General features: G+C 39.6%; 2 protein-coding genes and 1 long non-coding RNA gene across 10 annotated transcripts in view; all 3 read left to right on the top strand.

Annotated features, from left to right (window-relative positions):
- The window catches only part of LOC116700663 (uncharacterized), a 10,891-nt gene extending 4,672 nt beyond the window's left edge, over positions 1-6,219 (top strand). Inside the window, exon 3 of the long non-coding RNA XR_004334703.1 lies at positions 6,210-6,219. This is a non-coding gene — a long non-coding RNA (uncharacterized LOC116700663). The remainder of the gene's footprint in view (positions 1-6,209) is intronic.
- syngr1b (synaptogyrin 1b) overlaps positions 1-18,637 on the top strand; it is a 27,914-nt gene extending 9,277 nt beyond the window's left edge. Inside the window, exons 2-4 of one of the 2 annotated variants that reach the window (XM_032534030.1) lie at positions 10,777-11,014; positions 14,281-14,426; positions 16,597-18,637. In XM_032534030.1, the coding sequence (XP_032389921.1) occupies positions 10,777-11,014; positions 14,281-14,426; positions 16,597-16,818 (606 nt within the window). In that variant the 3' untranslated portion in view covers positions 16,819-18,637. Of the gene's footprint in view, positions 1-10,776; positions 11,015-14,280; positions 14,427-14,685 lie in introns of both variants that reach the window. The other variant, XM_032534031.1, reaches the window with a different exon arrangement.
- Positions 18,638-20,964: 2,327 nt separating this feature from the next.
- tab1 (TGF-beta activated kinase 1/MAP3K7 binding protein 1) overlaps positions 20,965-25,780 on the top strand; it is a 16,500-nt gene continuing 11,684 nt past the window's right edge. For 4 of the 7 annotated variants that reach the window (XM_032533979.1, XM_032534014.1, XM_032534004.1 and 1 more), the window contains exons 1-4: positions 20,965-21,202; positions 22,785-22,915; positions 23,685-23,838; positions 24,953-25,048. In XM_032533979.1, the coding sequence (XP_032389870.1) occupies positions 21,170-21,202; positions 22,785-22,915; positions 23,685-23,838; positions 24,953-25,048 (414 nt within the window). In that variant the 5' untranslated portion in view covers positions 20,965-21,169. Of the gene's footprint in view, positions 21,203-21,465; positions 21,588-22,784; positions 22,916-23,684; positions 23,839-24,952; positions 25,049-25,780 lie in introns of those variants that run through there. The other 3 variants (XM_032534023.1, XM_032533988.1, XM_032533997.1) reach the window with 3 other exon arrangements.

Here is a 25,780-nt window from a genome sequence, read left to right as displayed (position 1 = left end):
ACACACACACACACACACACCCTTGCAAAGATACACAGTATATAATATCCTTCAGCGGTGATCCTTTATTATTCTCTGTCATTTCTATCTCCTTTTACAAGTGAGTTTTCTTTTCTTTTTTCTTTGCTTCTGACAGTAGCTCAAATACAAATTTCAGTGAATTACTCATTTTCAGAGTATTTCTTTAGAGGATCCAATGTGTTTTTCATCCACAGCTTTGTCTTCCCTCTTTGCTGAATCATAACACACGCAGAGTTGCTTCTTTCTTCCAGTGTCATTGTTTTGTTATTTAGATTGACGTATAATGTGTGCAAAAAAAAGCTCTAAATACACATATTGCAAAATTAGAAGGAATTGTGGAGTTTCCTCAGAAGGCCACTTTTTCACATGGATGGTTGGATGGTTGGATGGTTGGATGGTTGGATGGTTGGATGGTTGAGCAGCAACTGAAACCCCCCTCCAAAACTTTTCAACCTCGTATTTAAGGGAGATTTCTATCCGACAAGTTCAGTTTTTCCCTAAGCTAGCGATCCGACATTAATGCCCAACATATGCAGAGATTGGCTACGCGTGTGGAGTTACGAAGTTCCCTTTTTTATTCTTCACACAACTACTTTCGTCCTTTTTCGTGTGTACAAACAAGAGCATACACTGTCGTTTAGTGAGATTGTCTGAAAGAGTGTGGTGTTACCCATTTAAACGATTATTGTGTCTTGCCCTTTCTGCAACAGCAGGCTTTTTCACCCAGCCAGGGTGAGCTTTTTACACTTTTGCTCCCCAAAATGGTCCGTTGACACATCATACCGAACTAGTTTGTTTCAAGCACACTCCCGTCTTAACCGTTACCTCTGGCAACTGGTGTTTTCTTCCAGCCCCAATCCAAAACTTAGTAAACTTTTTTTTTTGGGAGCGATACTTATACATAAACCTATATCCCTAGACAAAAGTTAATCAAGAACTAGGTAAATAAAGGTCTTGAAGGCGGAATCTGAGACTAAATCCCTTGCTAAAACTTATGTTTTTGAGGTGTAATCACAGTTTGGACTCACTCTCAGTGAACATCATTCAAATTGTTTCATAAATTTAAACGTGGCATTCATTTGACTCTGTAAAAGAGTCAGTGGCTCAACAAGCTAGATGACTAACTCACTTTTGCAGTATTTCTTTCTCCATGGATGGTATGTCATTCATTGCTTGATTGTGAACACACTGTGTAGAAGGCCACAGCCACAAAGATCTGTACAAAATGCAGTGCTAGGCCATGGTCTCATGTGTCCCTCTGTGTGTGGCTTGTTCTAATACAGGATTTTGTGTGAGGTACAGTGTGTGGATACCAGTTCCGGAGGCCCGGTTCAATTGTCTGGTCTTTACAATGCATCCAAAAAGGCCTTTCAGCCAGCACAACGACAGCTTTAAAGCATTCACAACCACCCAGACTGGACTGACAAAACGTAGGCCTAGCCAGTGGCTTTCATGGCTGTTTGCACTGTGTGTTGCATGTAGCAATCGTCCGAAAGCAAGAATTTTAGAATCAAATTTAAAAAAAAAAAGGAAATGTATATATAATTTAGGTGAGATATAGCCTGATTTCGTCATATTTAGATTCTTGACAGAATATGAGTCTGACACTGCTCCATTGGGCTGTTGTTATGGGGCATTTCAACCAAAAATGTCTCTGCACTCAATTGGATAGGCCCACAACCAATCAGAGCAACGGAGTATGTGACGTATATTGAGCGACGCATAGTTGTCAACAGAACCAACTCAACTGCTAGCTACCACTGATGTGAGCTACTGTAGCTACTAGCTCGCCGATAGCCCCGACAGTTTGGAAAACGCTAATGACGTTACATCCACGTTACAGGCTTTACAGCATACATACATCCGTCGGATGTATCATAAGATAATACCATGGATATGTTAAAAGAACACATGGTGAATTACAACCATTAGCTACAGTATATCCATTATTACAGCTACAGGACCTTGGGAGAACTGTCATATGAGCATGCGCAGTGCAGGGCGACATGGGCGGGCGCAGTCCCACGTGTCTGCTGGCGTTCATCATTACGGTACTGTTGACCATCTGTCCATCATCGTATAATCGTTGATTGGTCCTACCAGCTCTTGGTTGAGCATAGTTGCTTCAAAACGGATAAAGTCCAGACCGATGTTCCTAACCTCAAATGTTGTGGGCGGGGCCAAGTTTGGCTGGCATCCAGGCTAGGTAAGGTAGAAAGAGAAAGGGAAATAAATTCTGGAGAGGAAGCACATGCATGCATGCACACAGTTTCACAAGCAAGCGGACACGCACACACACACACACACACACACACACACACACACACACACACACACATAGACACACGCACACCTCTGGCAATTGGCATACTTAACATGCAATTTGGAAGTGACCCTCTGACGGTCACAAGATCAGAAACCCACGTGGTGTCCCTCACAGTGCCTGCTTTCATCCCCGCCAGGAGCCTTGTGATCTGTCTACAGATCAGAGGGGCGAGGGAACCTCTCCACACATACACACCTAAAGAAATCATTAGAATCACAGAACAGATAGAGTGGGGGAGGGTGTGAAGGAGCATCATGTATAAAAACCATATCACATGCTCGGCTTTTCATGGCTCCTAAGAAAGGAAAGAATGTTTAGGGGCAGTGAGTTCCCATTTTATTTTTTTAACATGTTTTTGTGCAATTTAATATTCATGTTCATTCAAATTCTCCTAAACTGCATATACATGTATCTCATTGGGACAAGCATAAGTAGAAGAATTACCATTACACATTACGATATGCAGTCAATGTGCATTTGAAGGACATGTTCCAGCTGTAGCCATCACTAACCTGGCTGCATTTTTGCTCGCAGAAAAACATCCGTAATTTAATCTGTCCCCTGTCATGTGACCCTGAAGACGGTGTGTGTTTTTGAATTGAAACAAACTAGGTCATGCCAAAACCAATCCTTATTTCAAGTAAGTGCATTTCTTGGTTTGGGGTTTGTCTCAATGGAACAGTCAGAGAAAACAGAGTGTGGAAAATAGAAGCACATGCAGAAAGATAATCCCTGGTGGTGAGTTTATTTCCCAGTGGAGTTTCTCAGGGGAGCAGGATAAAACCAAACTGTGTCACACCACCAAACACTAGTGGCACTGCAGGTCCTGCTGCCTTTGTTATAGAAACGCATGCACGGCAAAAACAGCAGATGTACATGGTCCATAGTCACTGTGTACATGGAAACACATGAAGCATACTGCCACCACAATAAATATGTTTATTCGGGTTCATTTTATACCTTCATTAACAGCCAATGAGCAGAGCGAGGTGGGGAATGGCATGCAACAAACTTTGCGGTTGTGGCCTTGCTCAGCAAATTAAATGTATTTGGTGTCGGTTGACCCAAGCGCAGACATTTGGTTAACACCTGAGTTAGTTCTTTTTGCTGAAACAATACTGTAAGATGCATTCGAAAGAACACCCAGTGCTCGCAAAGTCACAAATTAACCCCTGTGCTTTACAAATACAGTCTGTTTTTAGAATGGTACTAATTGATTTATAAAAACAGACACATGTCTAGACTTGTAAATTTAAGGTATAGTGCGTAGTTTCTGTTGCTCCTGTGAGGAATTCTAAGTACACAACAAAACTGACGGTGCGTCCACATGATTCAAGGGTTACGTGATTGCGCACAACGTACGTATGCTTAACATCTAGAGCCAAAAATCCAGAATGCCTTTAAGATGACAGACAAAGATAAAAGCGTATTCTATCGGGGCAAGTTAAATACACACAGGCCACTTTTCTTCCCAGTATATGTAGCTGTAGCATAGGTTTATCACATGACTATTCTGAGCAGACAAAGCATTGTGACATCATGTGATTGACTGTGTGTGTGCGTGCATGCGGGCGTGTGTGCGTGCGTGTGTGTGTGACTTTGTGTTTTCTGACCTGAATCTAAAACTAAGCCAGGCATTGAAGCAGTGGACAAACTGTGCATGAGTTTGTGCTGAGCTATATGGTTGAGTGCGTGTGTTAGCGTGTGTGCCAGAGCGCACTCATTTTTCTCAAGAATGCTTGTGGGCAGAGGCAGGGCCAGTAATGACTGGAGACGGGAGAAGACAAGAGTGGAGGGAGGGAGGGAGCGAGCGATGATGCAGCCGGTTTATAAATACCACCGCCTCCACACCCCTTCTGCCCCCAACGCTTCCCTTTGCTCATCCCCTCCGCAATCCCGCTGTCTCCTCCTCCATCTCTTCATCATCTCTCTCCTTAATGAAAAAGGCTGCAGGTAGATGAAGGGGGGGGGGGGGTCAGAGGTGTCACTGCCCTCCTCCACTCGTCGTTCCTTCCATGGAGAGAGACGTGCGTGATGCTCAAGATGGACCAGAGATCAGAGAGGCAGAAAGGGGATGGAGGGAGGACGAGGGAAACGTTAAGGTTGCGCATACGTGTTAAGACAAGACACAGACTCCAAATGCCAGCTCATGTCTCTTCTCTACATGGTGTAGAAAGATAAAGATCTCTTTTTTTTTTGTTTACAGCCTAGCACATTGGCCGTGTATTGCCATATACTGTAATGTACTGAGTCATTTGTGTTATTACTGATTAATATTAAGTGACTCAGGGATACTTTATCAGGTAGAAAGTTTTAAAAATCGACTGTTCAATGTATGCCCTCAATATTTAGAGAGAAACCCCAGCCTGGAATTTTCCAAGAGAGCTGTCAAAAAAGGCAGATAGCTTTTAGAAAAACATTTCAACTATGAAGGCAAACAAGCCTCAATTCCAAGCCAGACTCATTCCCCTTACACACTGTATGTTTAAATGAAAAGTTTGTCTTGAGGTCTATTTGAGTTGGTGACATTTTTATATAACATTTGAAATCTGATTTTAATCATGTCTCCTAACAATTATGGTTATGATTTTCAATGGTAATTAATTTTGTAAGACATGCAGTAACTCGCAGCCGTTGATTATATTTTGATCAACTAAATGTTAAACAAGACTCAGAGTCTACTGCCATGCTAGCAGCTCTGTGAGGCTGTCCTTAGGCACAGCGGTCCCTTGAGCTAAATGTAAATATGCTAACCTGCTCACGTTGACAATGATAGCAATCTGATATGTAGCAGGTGCAGTGTTTTCAATGTTAGGCTCCTATAGCATTCTAACAATCAAAATTGCTCTTAACAAAAACCACAGCTGATGCTGATGGGATTTCTATTAATTTTGCAAGCATTTACTGTAGTCATACACCAAATTGAAATTTGGCCAAAGAGGAGAAGTCAGGGGATGACTAAAGTTATTATAATGAATTCCCTCCATTGACCTAGGGCCAGGAAAGGTTGAGATGTCCCAGCTGGTGGACTGACAGACTAACCGACATTACCATTACCAGTATAGGCAAGGCAAGGCAAGGCAGCTTTATTTGTATAGCACATTTCAGCAACAGGGCAATTCAAAGTGCTTTACACAAAATCAGTTAAACAGATAAAACACAAGTAAAAACAGTTAAAAATCATAAGCATTAAAAACCGGTAAAACACATGAATAGACAGTTAAAAAATAGACACATAAAACACAAGAATAAAAGTTACAGTGCAGCATAAGAAATTTAAAGAAATGAGCAGTCATTTAAAGAAAGGCAGCATCAAAAAGGAAGGTCTTCAACCTTGATTTAAAGTTTATATTGATTGATTTATAGTACTAGCATAGCATCTTCTTTGCTTTTCCTGAAGCTTTCAAGCCCCATTAAACTTAATCTAAGCTCCCCTTAAATTATAATAATAAAACACCAATCACAACTCTTTTACATCTACAGCAGTCAGATTCACTGTGTTCACTCGGAAGGAATCACTTCACATGGGTAGGCACTGTTAATGACATTTTAAACATGTTAAGAGGCTAAAAACAAGTTTAAAACTTGCCCTGGTTAAGCCTGTTGGGTGCTAACGCTAGCAGGAGGATAACATGGTGTAAGCAGCACCGATTGTTTTTGTTTTTCTCTCTACTGACAGCACTCCAAATTTACAAACAACAGAGCTACGTGTTGGAATCGCCCGGAATTCTCCTTTAAGAATTCCTTTGGAGGGTGAGACAATAGCAAAGCAAGGGAACACAATTTCCATTTCAATCCCCTTGCATAGACAAATGGCGTGTATTCCAAAAGTCTCAGACACAAAACGATGAAGTCTTTGAAGTAAATCTAGCAGACAGTATATTCTGCCTTGGCTAGACCGTTAGAAGTTGAGTACTCTTTGTCAGCAGCAAGAGAGAAGGGCTTGAACGCTGATAAAGTCAGAAATAGTGGAAGAGCAAATCCCCATCCTGACTGACATCTCTGTTCCCCCCTGGCCTGGTTGTTGGCCTTCATGGTCAGGGCTGCCAGTGGAAGAACAGGGTATTGTGTGTTCTCCCTTTTGTATTACTGTCATTTATCACATAAATACAGACACAACAGCTGGGTAAACTGCCCACGCAGCTCACCAACCCGAGGTGCACTCCTAGCTTTATGTCTCTCTTTTACACACATTCAGAGTCCATCACTCACCACAGCAAAATCCCCACACAGACTGCAGACAGACGTAAACACCCTCAACTAGCTCCCTGGAGGTTTGGGCTCAGGGTTTGTCAGTTAGATGGGGTGGTCTGATCTGCTGTTATCAGCTGAAGTACATATACTGCTAGACTGCACTAGTGCAGTGGGTGTGTGCAGTGTGGGTGTTTGTATGTGTTTGTGGTCTCATATTTATGGCCTTGGACAGGGTGTTTTTGTGAGGAGAGGAGAGGAGAGGAGAGGAAAGGAGAGGATGATGCGATGGTATCTTAGTAACCTGCTCCTGTAATTGACTCCATTTTCTAGCCCTTTGCATCCCCACTCAACCAGCCAAAAGCAGAAAGGAGAGGAGAAGAAAATAAAAGAAAGGACAGAGAAGAGAAGATGAACGGAGAGGGAGGCAGAAGAGCTGAGGGATCAGATGCTATCATAGTTATCATAGTTACCTCCTCCTACAGTATGATATATTGATGTATTCCATTTTGCCGCCACCGTGACACACCAACCATGTCAGGATAAAAAAAACTCTCAGCAAGTTCTTGCAATTAAGAAAATTGGCATTACATTGCCGCCATTTTAATTAAACACTTAAAAAGGGTCCAAAGAAGGCATTGTAATCCATTAGTTGAACAAAAAGCACCACAACCAAAGATTTAATTGTCAAACACCACACACAGTACTTAAACATGTCTTTGTGATAATTTGTTTTCAGTGCTTATAAAAGTGCAGTGTGGAACAACATGTCCCAATATATCAGTTACTTATTTAGCACATGGTATCAGATGCTGGATTATCATAGGCAGCATGAGTACACACTAGATGTGAAATATCACTATTGAACATGTTATGCCTAAAGAGGATTTTGTTAACTTTAAACATAGCCATCCCAGCTGTTTCCAGTTGTTATGCTTTGCTAAGCTAATCCACTGCTGGTAGCCCTGTAGCCTTGTATTGAAAGGAAAGATCAGAGAGTGGTAGTCATCCTCTCATATAATTCTAGTATGAGCAAATAAGTGTATTTTCTCACATGTTAAAGTATTCCTTCAAGAAATGGAAAGATGCTGATATCCACCCAAAGTTCAATTTGACTTTTAAGGATTCTGGTAAAGCAGAGGCGAATAATATAATGAAAAGATATAATGAAGCTGGAATGCAAAGCACCTGTATGGAATGTTCTAAACTTTAGAATATTACATGATACCAATAAATATGGTGGAAGTCACCTTCAGGGTCCTGTGCCACTTGGAGGTTCTTTGTTGATGGCACAAAGTAAAAGGTAGAGGGATTTGTAAATGATAAATAGCAGGGTTTTCCCCGCCATTGCATCCGAGCTGTTTTGGACGGCACCTTAGTAATAAATAGAATAAATGTAACTAAAATATACAATTATCTCAGATCTAGTGATTGTAGTTGAACTTTTTAAGCAAGTTGTGTGGTGTGTTAAGAGTGTTATTTATGTATCATCTGCTTTAGCCTTTCCAACGTTTTAGACACTCATATGCCAGTGATAATAACGGCCCAAAATTGGGTGAAAAAGAGACGCAAAACTACCACAAAGGGACACAAACCGACTACAAAAGAAACAACAAATGACCACAGAGATCCAAAACTATTCCAAAGAAAACAAAAATGACCCAAAAAGAGACACAACACAATCACAAAGAGACACAAAAACTCACAAAGAGACACGTGTATGGGGAAATTCTCTTTTTTAAATTGAAAAACATAACATCGCCTAAACCCCCCCTGCCAAATACTCGCACCTAAGTCTTCCACAAAGAAAGGGACACTCCGGATAGGTTATTTAGTTTTGTAATTTAATGTTTAATTTGGTAGGCACCATGCACGGTTGAAATAATTGCACCAGAGCTAAGTAATTTAGTAAAAAAATGTGGTAATTTCACAAACATTTAGGTGCAATGAAACTTGGAATTCAAAAATTGTGTGAAAAAAAATGCAGATTAAATCCTTTAAATGTGCTGATTATTTTCCAGATTGGATGTAATCAATATTTCCTCGCATAACCTCTCCGCTAAGAATTATACTTTACATTATTCATATCAACCGTTCAGTAGCTGAGATGTCATACTAACAGACTAGCAGACAATATTTCCACAGTCAAACTCCATATTTTACGAGAGGACCAAGAGGCACATTGAGAAAAACTGTTTCAAAAAGACATGAGGGATTATTCATAAAACTCCCCTGCAGGGTTGTCGTGACATTATGGGCTGAAAGCGTCATGGTGAAATGTTTTCCATATTCATAAATTACCCGGTTGGTCTAAATATACCACCTGACTACAGCAGTGGCATTCTTTTGGGCTGGAAAAGAATGAATCGTTACAGAACATGCGAGTGGAGAAGTGGGTGAGGTGGTGGTGTACAGATACACAGAGCAAACAAAGATGCTAAGGCCTAGTTCAGCCTATCTCTCTCTTTCTCTCTCTGGGAAGTATGCTACAGTGTGGCACACCCACGACTTCCAAAAGGAGACAGTCCCGAAACAAAACATTCACTTCTGATGCAGCTGTCTACACTCTTTGTATCGGTAGAGCGACAAACATAACTATACATGAACAGATTCGGTTATCAGAGACTGGCTGAATATTCTCGTCCCCTGACCTCTGACCTATGAATGACCAGATGTTGTCTAAGCTTTCCCTTTGTCTCATTCCACCACACAGCCAGACTCTTATCTTACACACTCATTCAGAAACAAACACTCAGTACAAACATAATTCGGATGGAAAATGGGATCATGGCAGTCAGATCCCCAAACAGACTTTGGAAAGCCATCCAAATTAAAACATGACTAGCATTTCCTTAATTAAATTCCTCTCATGAAGCTACTAAAACTGTTTTGAATGAAAGCATATTGCCTGGATGGAATTATGAATGAATTATTGCAATCGGAAGTTACAATTACTACTTTTGAAGTAAGAACTGTATGTTGAATTAATTTTTTTTAAACCTTTGTCAGCAATTTTGCAATATTTTTCAAATGGTCTTTATTAGAGTTGATACGTTGATTATCACAGGAAATTAGTTGTTGCTGCCCAAGATGCAAATATATATTGTCTAGGCCCCATGAAACACCACAGAAATGACGAAATCTTCCTTTTCGTGGACTGCTCTCATTCATCTTTTGGTGACAAAACACTCAGGCAACATTGCGTAGTGTTATGTGGTTTCGCATCTGTGTATTGATGTCTGTAGCACACAGAATAAGTCGTCATAGCTTGCTAGGGGATTTGTGATAAAAGTGCCTTAAACAGTAAACAAAATTAAATTGTATCCTGTTTATTGATGATCTTTCATCCGAAGGTCCAGAGGGTGTTGCAACACCCCCTTATTTTAATTAATTTATTATTGATATTAGCCTACTCCCTTTCATTACAATTTAATGTAATTTGATTTTATAATTTGGTTTGGAAGAGATAAACACAAAATTTGATCAGAATTAATCTGCCAATTTAACACTCTAACACTCATTCATGAGTGAAGATAGTTGTGGAAACTTTCCCGGCGGGTCAACAGTACAGAAATTAGCTTGCCTAAAACACAAAAGCGCATTTTGAGTTTCTTCATAAATCAGTCACAGGCTAAAAAACATAATAGACCTGAGTCAGAAAACTCAGCAACTGTAACTGAAAGGAGAAGCAGCAGCACCTCTCAATCTGTCACTCCCGCAGCGACCCTAGCAACAGACGATGAGGCAGCTAACTTTTGATTTAATTTTATTCAGTGATGTGTTTAATACCCTTGTATTTCTAGTTGGCCTATTCTGTACCATTGTCGTAGCTTTGTGCCTATTAGATTAGAGTAGATTAGATAATACTTTATTCATCCCACAGCGGGGAAATTTCCTTATTACAGCAGCAGCGGTTTTCTACAGTTAAAGCAAAAAAAAAGTAAACACACAAACAAACAGGCAAACAACAGACAACGAGCAAGATCCTGTGTTACCCATGCCTAGTTTTGCCCTGTCTTGGGTTTTGGATTTCATTCTTGTTTTAGTTTTGTAGAGCGTTGTGATGGATACAGTGTGGTGTATGTTTGTTGACTTTGGCTGAAAATGTCACTTTTGAAAATTTGTCAGCACCCCCAACTCAAAATATGTTCCTGCGGCCATACCTGGGAGTACCATGGGCTACACAGGGCTGCTTATTTTTTTTTCTCTCACCTCCTTTCTTTTCATCTCCTCTGCAGCTCTTCTCCATCGTGATCTTCGGCTGCATCGCCAACGAGGGCTACATCAACCGCCCCAACGAAGTGGAGGAGTACTGCATCTTCAACCGCAACCAGAACGCCTGTAATTATGGCGTCTTTATGGGCTCCATGGCCTTCCTCTGCTGCATGGCCTTCCTAGCTCTGGACGTCTACTTCCCCCAGATCAGCAGCGTCAAGGATCGTAAGAAGGCAGTGCTGGCTGATGTCGGATTGTCAGGTACAGTCATTATCTAGTCATACTCCTTCTACGTTAAGTTTAGCGGTAGCAGTAGCCATTCTCGCATCAAGACAGTCCTGTTAAATATGACTTCCTCCTCACTGATCCCTGCTACACTGATGCTGTTTCACTCACTGTTGCTGCTGGCAACGCTTTGCCTCCACCACCCCAACCTCTACCATCTTAGTTCAGAGTCCTAACATGACTCAAAGTTTAACATAGTTTTCAATGTATTTCTTTTGGCTTATTCTATTTTTTACCCAGGGGGGTTTCTGCATGGCCCTGCCTGTTTCCGCGTAGCATGCTGCATGGCTGGTCCAGAGAGTATTATCAAGAGCGGAGCCATCAGCGCCAAGCATAACTGTACTTTCATTTGTTAATGGTTAAATCTATGACGAGAGTCGTAGTAGTAGATATATTTTGAGACTCATTTGTACACTATTTTTTCAGATAGTTACAGATTACATTTACACATTTATCACTGAACGAGTCTATACAAATACAGGCTGGCCTGTAATATAATAACCATATAAGCCTCAGCAAAGTTCCACAATAAAAGTACAGCCTTTTGATCTTTTTTCAGTTCTGGTAAAGATTCATTATATTACCTCGGTCTAAATAAAATCAGCTTTTTCTTCCGAAATTCACTTTACAAATACAGTACACTATACAGAAGAAGGAAGGTAAGACAAAATGGATATAGCACGAGCACAGAGAAGGATGCGTGAAAAGGGGTAAACAGACACTGAGTGCATAGGAATTGATACAAATGAACCTGCAACAAATCACTTCAAGTTGAATAGCTTTTTGTACAATAAACAGCTTGTAGGGTTAATGACACTTAAAAGCTAATGAAATTAATTAGTCCAAGGCAATCAGAGAGAATATATCCCACCAATGCAGTTTTTTTGCTTGCTGTACCACCCAAGGACATCACTGCCATGTTTTACAGAATTAGATTTCTTGACTGTAAATGTGGGCCAAAGATTAGCACACCAATCAAATTGGCTTTTATGGAAATTTGGTTATAAGGATTATAAGGAGATATCTAATTGTACAACTTGCCTGTAAAATTGGGCCTGAACTGAAGGACTCAACACAACACAACACAACAAACAGCAGTCTCTAATGTACTACTCAAAGAGCTACAAGATAGTTAGTGGGTGTTTAGAGATTCTGTAGATATTCATAGATATATACCAATAGATAGATGACCTATACCTATTATACAGGTTTATATAAAATTAAATTTTCAGGCTTGAGTGATGCTGTATCAATCCGGACATTGTGTCAAATGGGTTTGCTTGTTCAATGTCAGTTTTGGAAAGTTACAATAATTGTTGGATAGTGCACCTCCAACTCTGATGTTAGAATGATGTGGGATGAGTGGCTTTCAGACACTGTTTGACAACCTGACAAGCAATGTGTTTAAAGCATCAGAAACACATATAAAACAAGACTTACATATGTCCGTAGGTTTGGTGGGTTCCCTACACGTGGGAATTATAGTAAAATTAGCTTATCCAGTTGTTATGGAATCCATTACAGCAAATTCTGGGTCTGTGAGCAACCCTTTCCATCATACACAGACTCATTCTATGCTATGGTAATGGAATGAAGGATGGATGTATTATGTGTGAGAAAATTGTTCCTCGTAAATGAGTTTTACAATAAAAAGATAACAGTGCTGAAAGCAGGTTTGGGAAGATTGGAAGGGTAATTTTGGAAATCCGAGACCTTTCTGCTCTAACAATTATGACTATCATTTTACAATTATTTATCAAGGACAATTAATGCTTTCCAGAATTAAGTCCACTTCAAATAAACTGTCTAGGGACCATCCTGCTGATTGTTATTGCTGCTGGCATACTTGATTTTAACCATCTATAGGAACCTGACTCTGCACTTCTTTGTCTCAACATTCCCCTTTATGCAACTTACAGTCATTTGCTGCCAGACTGCATGTATTAAGATAGGGGGTCAAAGTGCTTTTCTTGTGGGCAAGTTATCAGGTTATAAGGATCAGATAACGTTTTTTCCCTTTTTCTCAAACAGATTTCCTCATCTGATCAGAAGCCCCAGAATACCCCACCTTCTGAGAAAATTAGAGCACTCGTTTTAGCATAAAAATATTATGTTTCAGAGATTGGTAGTTAAGTCATCATCACACAAAAAAGAAGAGGAGGTTTGAGTGGGATAATAAGGACAGGAGTACTCTTCTGGCGCTAACACGCCTCAGAGATGTGCTTCAGTGTCTCGGATGGTGGCTTCCTCTCTTTCTCTGCTGTACTGCTCCTGAACTAAACGTAGACACGACAAGATAGTCAAGTGTTGAGTCGCTTAATAAGGCCGTTCCTGTCACAGACAAAATTCCCCTGGCCTATTTTCATCACTCATACAGTTTCTATGTCTCTCCCTTTCCCCCACTATCTCCGTGTTGTAAGATGAAAGGCTTGGTACTAGGGGTGTGCAAAAAAATCAATTCACATTTATGAATCGATTCAAGCTCTAGCGATTAAAAATCGATTCAGAGAATTCCAAAAATCGATTCATGTATGTTTTCTTTTGTTTTGTTTTGTAATGACGTTTATACTATCACATGGAAATATTTACTACATGTACTGTACATACTCTGAATCGTTTTGTTTTTTTTGAGAATCGTTTTTGAATTGAAAATCGATTTTGAAGTTAATTGTGACATTTTCTAAATGGTGCACCCCTACTTTGTACCTTACTGAAACAAGGAAACAGCTGGTGCATGTGTCCGGATCGGATCTGGATACTTCTGATTAAGTTTTAGCTTATGTCTCCTCCACTGCCACACTTCCAACTGGAGTAGTTGTGCTCTGTGTAGGATGGTAATCCCCTTAATATCTTGGACCAGCAGGATAGAATCATATCTGGTTTTAGGGGTAATTCCTGCTGTTTGTCTTCTGATTTTACATGTGGCATTCCACAAGGGTCAATCCTTGGTCCTTTGTTGTTTTCAACTGATCCATAACTGTTTCCACAGCCATTGTTATGCTGATTACATACTTATATAATAATTATATAATATAATGTTTGGACCTAAAAAGGACTTGACAATCTAACAGCAACTCTGGGTAACTAATTAGCATGTTATAAAGTTGAAGCCTACGTTTCTGTTTTTGCATAGTTTACACCAACTAAATAAGTTATATAGTTATATGGTATACCTCAGATGTTCTTTTGTTACATGTATATCACTATTTTAACATTGTTTCTGTACCTGTCTTTCTTCCCAGCATTCTGGTCCTTCATGTGGTTTGTGGGATTCTGTTTCCTGGCAAACCAGTGGCAGGTGACCAAACTTGAGGACAACCCACTGAAGGAGGGAGGGGACGCTGCCCGGGCAGCCATTACGTTCTCCTTCTTCTCCATATTCACCTGGGTAAGGGCCTCCACACCTCGTTGGCGCACTGTATAACACAACATAACATAGCACCTTCTATTAGGTGACAATGGATGATGTGATTGTGAATCACTTTTTCAATTCCTTCTTGATTAGCTTTTAAAATGTGTCTGCCTTGACGACTCCTCCATTTTCTTTTTGGTTAGTATTTGGATGTGTGGGATCATGTTTTTTTTATTTAGTTCATTTGTAAATGTGTGCATGTGAACTCATCAGTGTGTGGATGTTGTTTCAACAGGGTGCTCAGACTCTCTTCTCTATGGAGAAGTTAAAGAATGTGTCGTTTGAAGAGGAATACACCAAGCTGTTCCCTCCTCAGCCCAGCCAACCTCTTGTCTGACTCTGTTATGTCTTCTCCCCATGCTGCCTTAACCCTCCACAGCTGGTCCTACATACTCCTGTTACTCAACTGTGGCTGCACTTGTTTAAAGGTTCCATGACATGGTGCTCTTTTGATGCTTTTATGTAGACCTTAGCGGCCCCCTAATACCATAGCTGAAGTCTCTTTCCCAAAATTCAGCCTTGATGCGGAATTACAGCCACTAGAGCCAGTCCCACAATGAGTTTTCCTTAGCATGTGCCATCACATGCGTGCCTAGTAACATCAAGTGCTGCATCAAATGAGAGTATTTGTAATCCAGCAGTAAGAGCAACAGTTGTACCATTAATACGTGTTACTCAACAATTTTATCTGGAACCCTTAAACAAGTGCAGGCCACCACTTCTTCTCCTCATTAACACAAAGGTTTACAGAGGGATTTATATGATGCTTTGTAATCTTGCTGTAGGGGTCAGAATGATTAAGGTCACTGTTTTTATACGTGATAATTCTGTTTGAAACAGAATTACACCCTTTTTAGTACATTTCTCAGAGTGCATTGCTTGAAACTTTAAAGGATTTGTATTTATTTTGGTTTTTGATGAAGCTACATTCAAAGCCATCTCTTCAGTCCTTAAAGGAACAGTTTGGGAAATGCACTTAATTGCTGGTCTCCCGGTCTTTATGCTCAGCTTAGCTAACCTTACCAGCTGCTGGCTTCAGACCGACATTAAAGAGGTATCAGTCTTCATATCGAAACAAAACTACAGCTTTGTTTGCTCCAGTTTTGCAGATCAAAGTTTTTCCCTGTAAATTTCTAGGCATGTCTATGCTTTCAACTCTTCCACTATTTTATTAAGTTTAGCAGGTAGATTTGTTTTTGTTTTTATAGCTTTTTTGAGATTGATTTCACAGTTTAAGCTGTTGACAGTTTAACACAATTTAATTGAAGTATCAAACTGCTTTTATTGCCTATGCATACGGTTTTTATCGCTTGATGCATGTTATTGGGTCATAAATACTATACTTAAATGTGCCATATTGACAAAATATCTGACATTCTCAGGGTTCTGTCTCTACATTGTTTTTTATCTGACAGTTTTTCTAAAGGTTAATTGACTTGTTTTTCATATTACACAGTCAATCAACTCAACAACATAATTGATGGACCCAAGACAGAGTGGTGTATCAGACTGAAAGAGTCAAAACTCTTCAACCAGATTCAATCTGTCTGCAGCATCTGATTGAGCCGAGACATACCAGTAAATAAAACCCTCATGAAACTTCCCAGCACTGAGAGCTTAAATCAACTCAACTCTTTGTAGTTTTCTCTTTCTCTTTGTGAGTGTCTGTGTTTGCTCTGTGTACTCATGGTATCTTTGGCTCCCATCCAGTTTTCTTGAAACATCTGTAATTATCGCAAAAATATATATTTGTGGTGTTTTACAGTGCGGTGGCTCAGCTGTGTAATCATGCACACAGACAGTTCAATTGCTTGGTCCCTATCCCACTGTGGACTACGGTGATGCTGAGTTGGTGTTTCTCATTGTGGAGCCTTTTTGCACAGCTGCCTATAGAACTAACCTGCTCTGACTGACTAAATGGCTCGCTCACACCAATCTAATTAGCTTCACAGCTTTCCGAGCCAACTAATCAATGTTTCCTTCTCTCTCTTTGTTCTCTCCCTTCTCCCAAAACCTCTGCTCTAACACTTATACCTCTCTGCTGCCACATCTATCCATTTCGCCACACCTTTCATCAATCTATTTGTCCTCTTTGCCTTCTTGTCGTCTTCGTCTTCTGTCCATCACCAATCGCTCCATCCCCAAGGCGGGCCAGTCCTTCCTGGGCTTCCAGAGGTACAAGTTGGGGGCCGACTCAGCCCTCTTCTCCCAGGAATACACAGACCCGAGCCAAGACGCAGCCGGAGCCCCTTACACCTCCTTCAGTGGGGATGACCTGGAGAGCCCAGGAGGAGATGGAGCCGTGGGCCAGGCTAAGAGCGATGGGGTCTTCGATGGCACTGGAGGCTACCAGCGTCAGGACTACTGAGATATTGGGGCGATATATATTAAGGTGGAAGGATCTGGTTGGAGTTACCCATAGTTCCTAATTTAAAGCAGGGTTTGTATAGTTTATATCACACTAAAAAAACAGTTTGGGTCAATATGGCATCAATGCAATACCAGTACCAATAGGGTTGTTTGGGCCCAGTGTTGTACAAAACAAGCTTGAGTTTTACCTTAAAACTGTCACAAATCATATGACATTCAAAACTGTAAAGGATTCATATATTATTAACATTCAGTAGCAAACAGTGAGATGTCAGTAGGTTTAAAAGGAGTTAGAGTAGATTATAACAATTTGCAACCATACCAAATTGTAGTTTGGGTAAATAACCCAACAGTAAAGTAATATGAACAAAATAACAATCAAGCTGTGTTGCCCTGGTGGTTTTCTATCCGGGTACTGGGTAAAGTTAAGACAATATTGCTTTGGTGCTATAATGAACCACATTGGGGCAGTTTTGACATAGTGATTTTTTGAGTATACATGCAACAATTAATGCATTTAGCTGGCAGAAGACGTTGTTGGATTTAATACTTGTAACATTTCAGTTATCAGACTCAAATTTTCATTAAAAGCAGAGTTTATCTCTAGGTCAGAAATTGTAATGCACTTTCCAGATTTTGAGACAACATGTCAATTAGGTGTTGAGTCCACAGTAGATCGGGTTCAGGACATACATGGGAAGGGGTTATGGGATGCAGAGAGACACTGGGTGGGGTTAAACATTTCAGAAACAACATAGTGGGAAGACAACAGGAGTTTGGGAAGAATTGGGAGGTCAAGGGTTTGCAGAAACGGTCACTCTGTAGCAGATCAATGCTTGTGACCATATAGCCTTCATTCTCTGAGGTCTGCTGTCAGTCAGCCACATAACTGCGATCAGTGTTAGTTGAAATGCACACATACACACAAGACAAAGACACATGCAAGCACACAGCATATAGATTTCTTACAGACAACACATGATTCTGCTGATGAAACTCCTAGAGGTGCATAATAGGATCTCAGCATAGACAAACAAGCAACAGTGGCATATCTGGCAACTAATCCCCTCAACTGTAACTGGAGTGTGTTTGTGCATGGGTTGAAAGGTCTCCTTTGTTTTTTATTTTTTTATATGTGGATGAGAGATGTGTGTTTTCTTTTTTCCCTGAAAAACCCAATTTTTCTTTCCTCGATTGCTGCCTTAGTGCTGACTGCCAAGCAAAATCCAACGAACACAGGGCAACATACACCCAACATGCACAGTATCACAGTTCTCCTTCACCATCTTTAGAGCAAAAGTACAGCTAATTCAATTGTGTCTTGCTTTTTACCTTAAGCACATAAAAACCCTGAACAAAACAAGCATTTGTCATCGTTACATCATCCCAAATGATACAAAAAATACAGTTTCATACCAGCAGGCCTACAAACAAAACAAACTTGAAGAACTACAGGTTATTCATCTATTGTGTTTTCCTCTTTATTCCAACAAAATCTACCGATGAGGCAACCATAAACACCCTGAGTATTTATGAACATGCATTGCTCAATTTTCTTAAAACATAAAGTTATAAATTATCTATCTCTCTATAAATATATGTAAATCTATAATTCAGTATTTTAGAGTGTTTCAAAAACTATGCTTTATTTTAGGGCATTATGCTAGTTCTGTATAAAAAAGAAAAGACAAAATAAAGAAGATCTATGTTCTGTTGAGTGTTATTGTGATAAGATACATGGTGAGGTCCTCCATGCTTCATATGCTATGTTGCTTTCAGGCTAGGGAGATGTTTTTATTTTGGGATAATAATACTATGAAAAAATACAGCGACAAAAAACGTGACCAAATTATCAAGTATATATGCACATATACTTTATACTGTACAACCATGTAGACGTATAAATATGTGGTGTTTCTTTGTGAAATCTGTTTAAAAAAAAAGCAAAGTTAGATTTAAGGAAAAGATTGTGTACAAATGTAGGTTTTTGTTGTGTTTGATTTTAACCAATAAAAATAAAGAAAGTACCGATAAAGATATGAATGACTGGTCTGGGATTTATTTTATTTGTGTTATGGATTTTGAATAACCTGCTAAGTAACAGTGATAGTTTTTTTTTTTTAAAGTCTGTTAAACTTTTGGTCTCTAGACTCACCTAAGGTGGGTGGTAGCCTTCAATACATACACTGTTGGAGCTATTCATTATTTTGCTATTGTTGGAACTATTCCTGAGGACAATTTGCCACTACATACACTACCGGTCAAAAGTTTGGGGTCACTTACAAATTTCCATTCCACTCCTTTATAGACAGAATACCAGCTGATCCGAGTGGGTGGCTGATCTTTAATGCAATATCTACATTGCCCATTAGCAGCAACCATTCATCCAATGTTCCAAAGGCTCGTTCTGTTTACTAATCTGACATCATAATAAAATAAAAAAACTAACTGAGAAAACATTGGAGAACTTTTTTACAATTATGTATGCACATAATTAATCTGAAAACTGCTGCCCTGGTTAAAAAACAATGCAACTGATCTCAGCTGGTATTCTGTCTATAATGGAGTGCATTGGAAATGTCTAAGTGACCCCAAACTTTTGACCAGTAATGTACATCTACCATACTACCTAACAAATACAAACAATACCAATTTCTCTTGGATGTGCGGGAAATGCTTATGAATGTCTTTCCATAAAAGTAACACATTTATGTACCATTGATATAAAGTCATTTCAAGCGTTTTTAATGCAGTGGTGATAGCAGCTGCAGTGAGACAGAAATGTGACACGTCTCTCTCTACTGGCAAGACTTTTACTTGTATTTGCATCTAAGTGCAAATTTTACAGAGAGCTTTGGATTTGATTGATTGATATCTTTATTTCGAACATGCAAGAGAAAGTGTATAAAAATAAAAATAATAATAAAAAGAAATAATAAAACAAAAAAATTGGAGAGAAACATAACAAACAAAGTATCCTTCTTTAACATCCCTCTATTACATGTGCAAAAAGGAGTAGGAAGAAGTAAAACTTATGTACTCCTACCCCTTTAATTCTTGCATTGCTTTACAATATTTATAATTATGTTGCCATATATATATATATATATATATATATATATATATATATATATATATATATATATATACACATACCTACACAGATACATACACACATATGTACATATACACACACACATACACATACATACATATATACATACATACATATACACATACATATACATACGCATACACATATATACACATATACACACACACACATACATATATATACATATATAAAATTAAATGAAAGATAAAGCATTCATTCCTTTTCCTCAGCCAAATATAAACAGTGGAGTGCAAGAGTAAAGCTGCTTAGTAGTGTGTTATTAGCTGACTGATTTAGATTAGTTTCCGAAAATCTAAGCATAGCCTATAATAAGACTTTTAAGAAAGGCTAACATGTATTTAGGTGCGTCATCCAAGTATGCACATGTTCCCAATCAAATCAATGAAATCAATTGTGTTATGTCATATATTAACATGTATCATTATTGCCTGCAAATATAAACTCGAATACAACCTTCCAATTGTACTTCTTTTTAGCCGTAAATAAACTTCACATGATGTAACAAATACCAAATTATGTCAAGTATTACACCGCTGTCAGCAAAATGTAGTTTATTATTGTAGTTTATAATTATCCCATACGGTGGCGATATTGTCAAATAAAAATAAATGCATCGTTTCAACAACACGGAAGTGGCGTTTGAAAGTTGTTGTTGTGGTTGTTTTTTTTGGCTTTTTATAAATTACTTAAATTAAGGGGTGTGCTGTAAACGTTTTTCATAGCAACCGTACACCGAATACATCGCAATAACAATATATAGGCCTACATAGAGATTTACGAATTTGACAAAAATACGGTATGCGGATGTTGCCTTAATCTGCTGTCGGGAATTTTGTATATTATCGATGAATGGTGAATCTGAGAATAAAACCCCAAAAGACACGAGAAGGGAAGACATTTAGAAGACAGCAGGAATATATGTAAACCATATACTCTATGTTTCAACTCACAATTAAGTCAGTAATTATGGACTTTTTTGTGTATAATACCAACAATTGCTAAAATCTAATTCAATAGTTATGTTTTCTGGAATTCACATTTTCACAATGTCCACGAAATATGCCGTTTTATGTGTTTTTGATTAGTACTATTTTTCATTTTTTTTTTTATTCAAATATGTTTTACTAAATGCAATGGGAGATGTACTACTACCATCGAACGTTGGAATTTGGAGCTTGCAATGAACCCCTGAACGCAACGAAGACCGTCCAACATGGCGGCCCAGCGTAGGAACTTGATGCAGAGCGTATGTAAAAGCTGAATTTATCACTCTCACGAACCTGTTATGTTACTGTTTCTCCTCCCTTGTAGAGTGCACGAGTCTCATTTATCTCCCCCGGTGGTCGTCTTTGTTTGTTGTGTGCCGTCCAGTGTTGTTTTATTTCGTTCAGTAATGCTAGTGCTAGCTAATTTAGTTAAGCTTTTTTAAGTGGTTTGCTAACAGCTAACGTTAGCTAATTTCCTCAACTTTAATCTCAGCGTAATGCGATGTATTAGTGTCTAACCACAAGGGTCAGTTAACAGTCCTAATAATAGGAGGAGGTGACGTTAACTATGTGGTACTGACTTCCTTGCTCGGCATATCTTTGACAAACCTAAGATGAGACTCAGAATCGGCTAACGTAAAAAACGTGAGATAATGTGTAGCTTTGGTCACTATATTATGTTTGCTTAACGTGAAAAAGAATGCCCAGAAACGTTGCTCCTTGTGATTGTTAAGTCCTTATTGATACTCGTGTTGCTCTAGGGACGACTGTGTTGTCACGTTGTTGTGACACTCTTGTTGAGTTTAGTAACAACCGCATATCCCATTAACGTGTATCAGACTGGGGTCTGTGCCTCCAATGGCCCCATCTAGTGTATATTCATGGAGCGTAACGTTATATTTGTGTAGTTATTAATTATCAGAAACTGTAGGGGAATACATATACTCGCCGAGGAACACTCCTCCCGCCAACGGTGTCAACCTGTTACAGATGTGAACAGAAGAAAGTTCTCACTGCCAAAACGTAACATGAAATGCATTAACTACAGATACAAGAAATAATACAAGAAGACCACATACCCTAAAAAGACAGTGGAGAACTCTTAGAAAAGTTTTCTAAAAACATTTAGCTGGACATGCATTTGGAAATTGATACGATTCCTTGTGCAAACAAAAGGATTTTTTTTGCATTTGCATGCATATCAATACGTTACATTGCAATATTTACACATTCTAGTCTACATTGGAGTTGTATTTGGGAGTCCATGTATTTATGATTTCACACTTTCACTATTCTAGGTGTGAATTCAACTACAACAATGCAGCTGAACCCCAAGCAGATTTAATGAAGATACATACTAGTTGACCTGCAACACATAGGCTGTTGTAGGAAAATGTGTGCTCTTTTGTAGAGAAATTATCATGAGTATTGTTTGCAATATCATGTGAAGACAGTCCAGGATTTTTTTTTTACGGTGGGTTGTATTAGCCTCCACTCTTGGCCCTTATGTGGGAGCTGCACAATGTCTGGTAATCATGATTAGAAAAGGCATCCAAGATGTGCCGTGCCCCCTTTCATCACGTATGCAAACTGAGTCTATCTTGTAATCGGAGACACTTTGTCTGACCTATTCAGATCCTACAGTCTATGATTCAAATACAGTATCTGATTTCTGTTATACATGACTGTTTAAGGATATAAGCAGAGACAAGGAAAGGTTTCTTTAAGTTTTTGGTGGAGACTGTGTGCTTTCTCTACTGCTGAGCTGTTATTAGAAAAGAGTTATCAGATGTAATAGAGAACATTTGTTGTTGATTTTTCCTTTTTTTTTTCCTTTGACAGCATCAGAGCTGGACAGATGACCTGCCGCTGTGTCAGATGTGTGGGGTTGGCACAGCAACCAACTGTGTGTACGGCCCCGATGGAAAAGGAACTTTGAGCCACCCCAATGAGGATGGACACCTCCGGTTCAGGTGAGGAAACACAAAAGCCCTGCAGAAGAATGAAGACAACGAAGTAAAACGAGAAACAAAAAACGTAGACAAAAGGGAATAACAGCTGTGTTATTCATGCTCAATACCTGCATCTCAGATGCCAAGTTGACACCTTTTGTTCAGTCCAACTTGCAATGTGAATATCACACAGTAAATGAATCGTTTTTACATGCAACCGTATCAAACTACCTGCTGTTCAACCAGCTGATAGCATCATGATATTGATGGTGCCCACAGCCGAAAAAGGTCCTTGAAGCTGGTAGGGGTTCTCTGTCTTGCTCAGGGATACTTAAAAAAGAAGGGTAGCCTCACTTGACTTAAAAACTGAGGGCCAGATGTATGTACGTTTGCAAAAGGAGTGTTATTTGTGGTGGCAGTATAGCTCAGTTTGTTGGAAATTGGGTTGGGAAATGGGAGGGTCACTGGTTCAAGTCCCCTTACGGACCGAAGTTCGGAGTGTGGATTGGTAGCTGGAGAGATGCCACTTCACCTCCTGGGCACTGCCAGGTGCTCTTGAGCAAGGCCGTACCCCCCCACCCCCCGACTGCTCAGGGCGGCCGGACCAGCTGTCAGCCCACTCACTCTGACATCTCTCCATTTGTGCATGAATAGGTCACCCCCAGTTAGAAAATCATTAGACTAACCTACACCACAGAACATTCCAATTTACTATTATTTAGAGTTTTGGGTGAAGGATATTCTTGTTTTTTCAAATTCCCTCTGTTTTTTTGTCTCCTTCACCAATCAGAGGCGAGGATGGCTGTTTCCTCTACGGGGTTTTTAACGGTTATGATGGCAGCAGAGTGGCCAGTTTTGCCTCCCAGTGTCTGACAGCCGAACTGCTGCTAGGTCAGCTCAACTCCAGTCACACTGACAACGACGTCCGCAGGATCCTCACACAGGTTGGAGTGTGTTTCCATTTCAAGTTTCACGTGTTAATGATTACAAAGCAAGTAGGATATAGGCTGTATTTCTTTCTTAGAAAAGTTATTCTACAACTTATAATTCAAGACACCATCACTCTAGCATTGGACCGGTCTTTAAATGCACAGACTAACTGCAGATTTAGAGAGAGAAGTATTAAATCAGCTTATTTTCTCACTGTATTGTTGGTTTTGGAAAGTTACAGAAATTTTCCAACAAAAAGCTGCATCTATTTCAGAGAAGAATAAAAAACAAGGGGATTACTGTGAATGTTATTTTAAGGGTTATAAAAAAACAACCTCTAAGTCCTGTTTCTGAAAGGATCACGCCTCATAACGGATATAACATCACACTATGTTGCAGCTTGCCAATCTGCTATGATCTGTGTTTGCAGTTCTTTGTAGCTCAAACCTCATTCTGCTTCCAACATGACAGTCGCATAAACCGCATATACAAGCTAAAGTGATGGATTGGCTAGTGAGCCACCACCTATTCTATTGTTATCTAATGGTTGCAAGGTATCACCTCAAACATGCTTTTTCTAAGGACAATTAAATTGGCCATGGAAGCATAAAAGCAGTTTGGACGTTAACATAGGACAGAGCATAAGCAGCACTGAGACACGCTAAGTACACGGTCTACTTCATATATGCATACGGTACATTACCTTTATTCTAAAAATAGCCGGTTCCATTGTTACTGTTGTGCTATAAACACAGAAACTTTCAAAACCTGTTGCCAAATGTCTATAAATGATCTGTCACAAATTCCAATTGTCATGTGACAAGTTTATTTTCATCACTTCAATTGATCAGAAAATATATATTGTTTACGTATTTACATACGTGCGTTGGCTACAGCCCGAAGTGCTTTACATTGCACACAAGAACACCCCCCTCTCCCCTCCCCATTCAGTTGACATTTCAATAGCATACACACTGTTTCTGCATAGTTATGAACCTCCTTAACAGCAACACTCTGTTCACACAAATTTCTCCAATATTTAGAGCATGTACTTTGCATTTGATGAACTGTGCAAATTGAGCTGGTTATTGCCAGCATCGCGTCATCCAGATGTTCTTGTTTTCTCAGGCCTTTGACGTGGTGGAGAAGAGCTACTTTGAGACGATAGATGATGCTCTGGCTGAGAAAGCTCACCTGTCCAACTACCTCCCACCACACAATGAGGTACACACACACACACACACACACACACACACACACACACACACACTCTGCAAAGCATATTGACAGATTTGGCTGAAAATTGAGAAGATGAGTTCTCTGGTTTCCACAGCAACTACAAATTTGTGCATTAATGTGAGCTTATGCTTAGCCATTGGAAAATGAGCTTGTTCTCTTCTAATTGGACTAATCAGCGTGTTTCACTGGTTAAGCCGTTTTTCCTTCTCTGGATCCAGCTATCACGGCTCTTCTGCCCCCCTCCCCCCATCTTTTTTTCTCCTCATGCCATATCTCCTCTTCATTAAATCTCTGCTTTTCCCTACCTCACATTGTGTTATATTCCGTTCTGATATTGTTGCTGGTGTGGGCGTCTTTGGAAGATGATGTACGCCACTTTTTGTTGCTGTTAAGTTGGCTATTTAAGAACATATAATCATAATCTTTTCTTTAATCTGATCTCACACTTTATCTTGTTTGCTAATCTATCTCTTTCATGTTCACCATCTCCTGCGTTCTTACATCTCTAATCCTCTTTCATCTCACCTTCTGCCTGCTTCTTTTTTTTTTACCTCCACCCCTCCCTTTATACTTGCCTTTTAACCTATCTCACATCTCTTGCGTAATGCTGTTTTTCTCACATTCTCATGTCTTTTTTTCTCCTTCAATTTGTTTGTGCCTACTGATTCATTCCTCTTTTCCATCTTCCCCTCACCTTGTCCCCCCCCCCCCCCCCCC

Source organism: Etheostoma spectabile, chromosome 2, assembly GCF_008692095.1.
Source record: "Etheostoma spectabile isolate EspeVRDwgs_2016 chromosome 2, UIUC_Espe_1.0, whole genome shotgun sequence".
NCBI classification, from domain to species: domain Eukaryota; kingdom Metazoa; phylum Chordata; class Actinopteri; order Perciformes; family Percidae; genus Etheostoma; species Etheostoma spectabile.
Note: the sequence above shows the minus strand (reverse complement) of the source record. Positions and strands in the feature narration are given on the sequence as shown.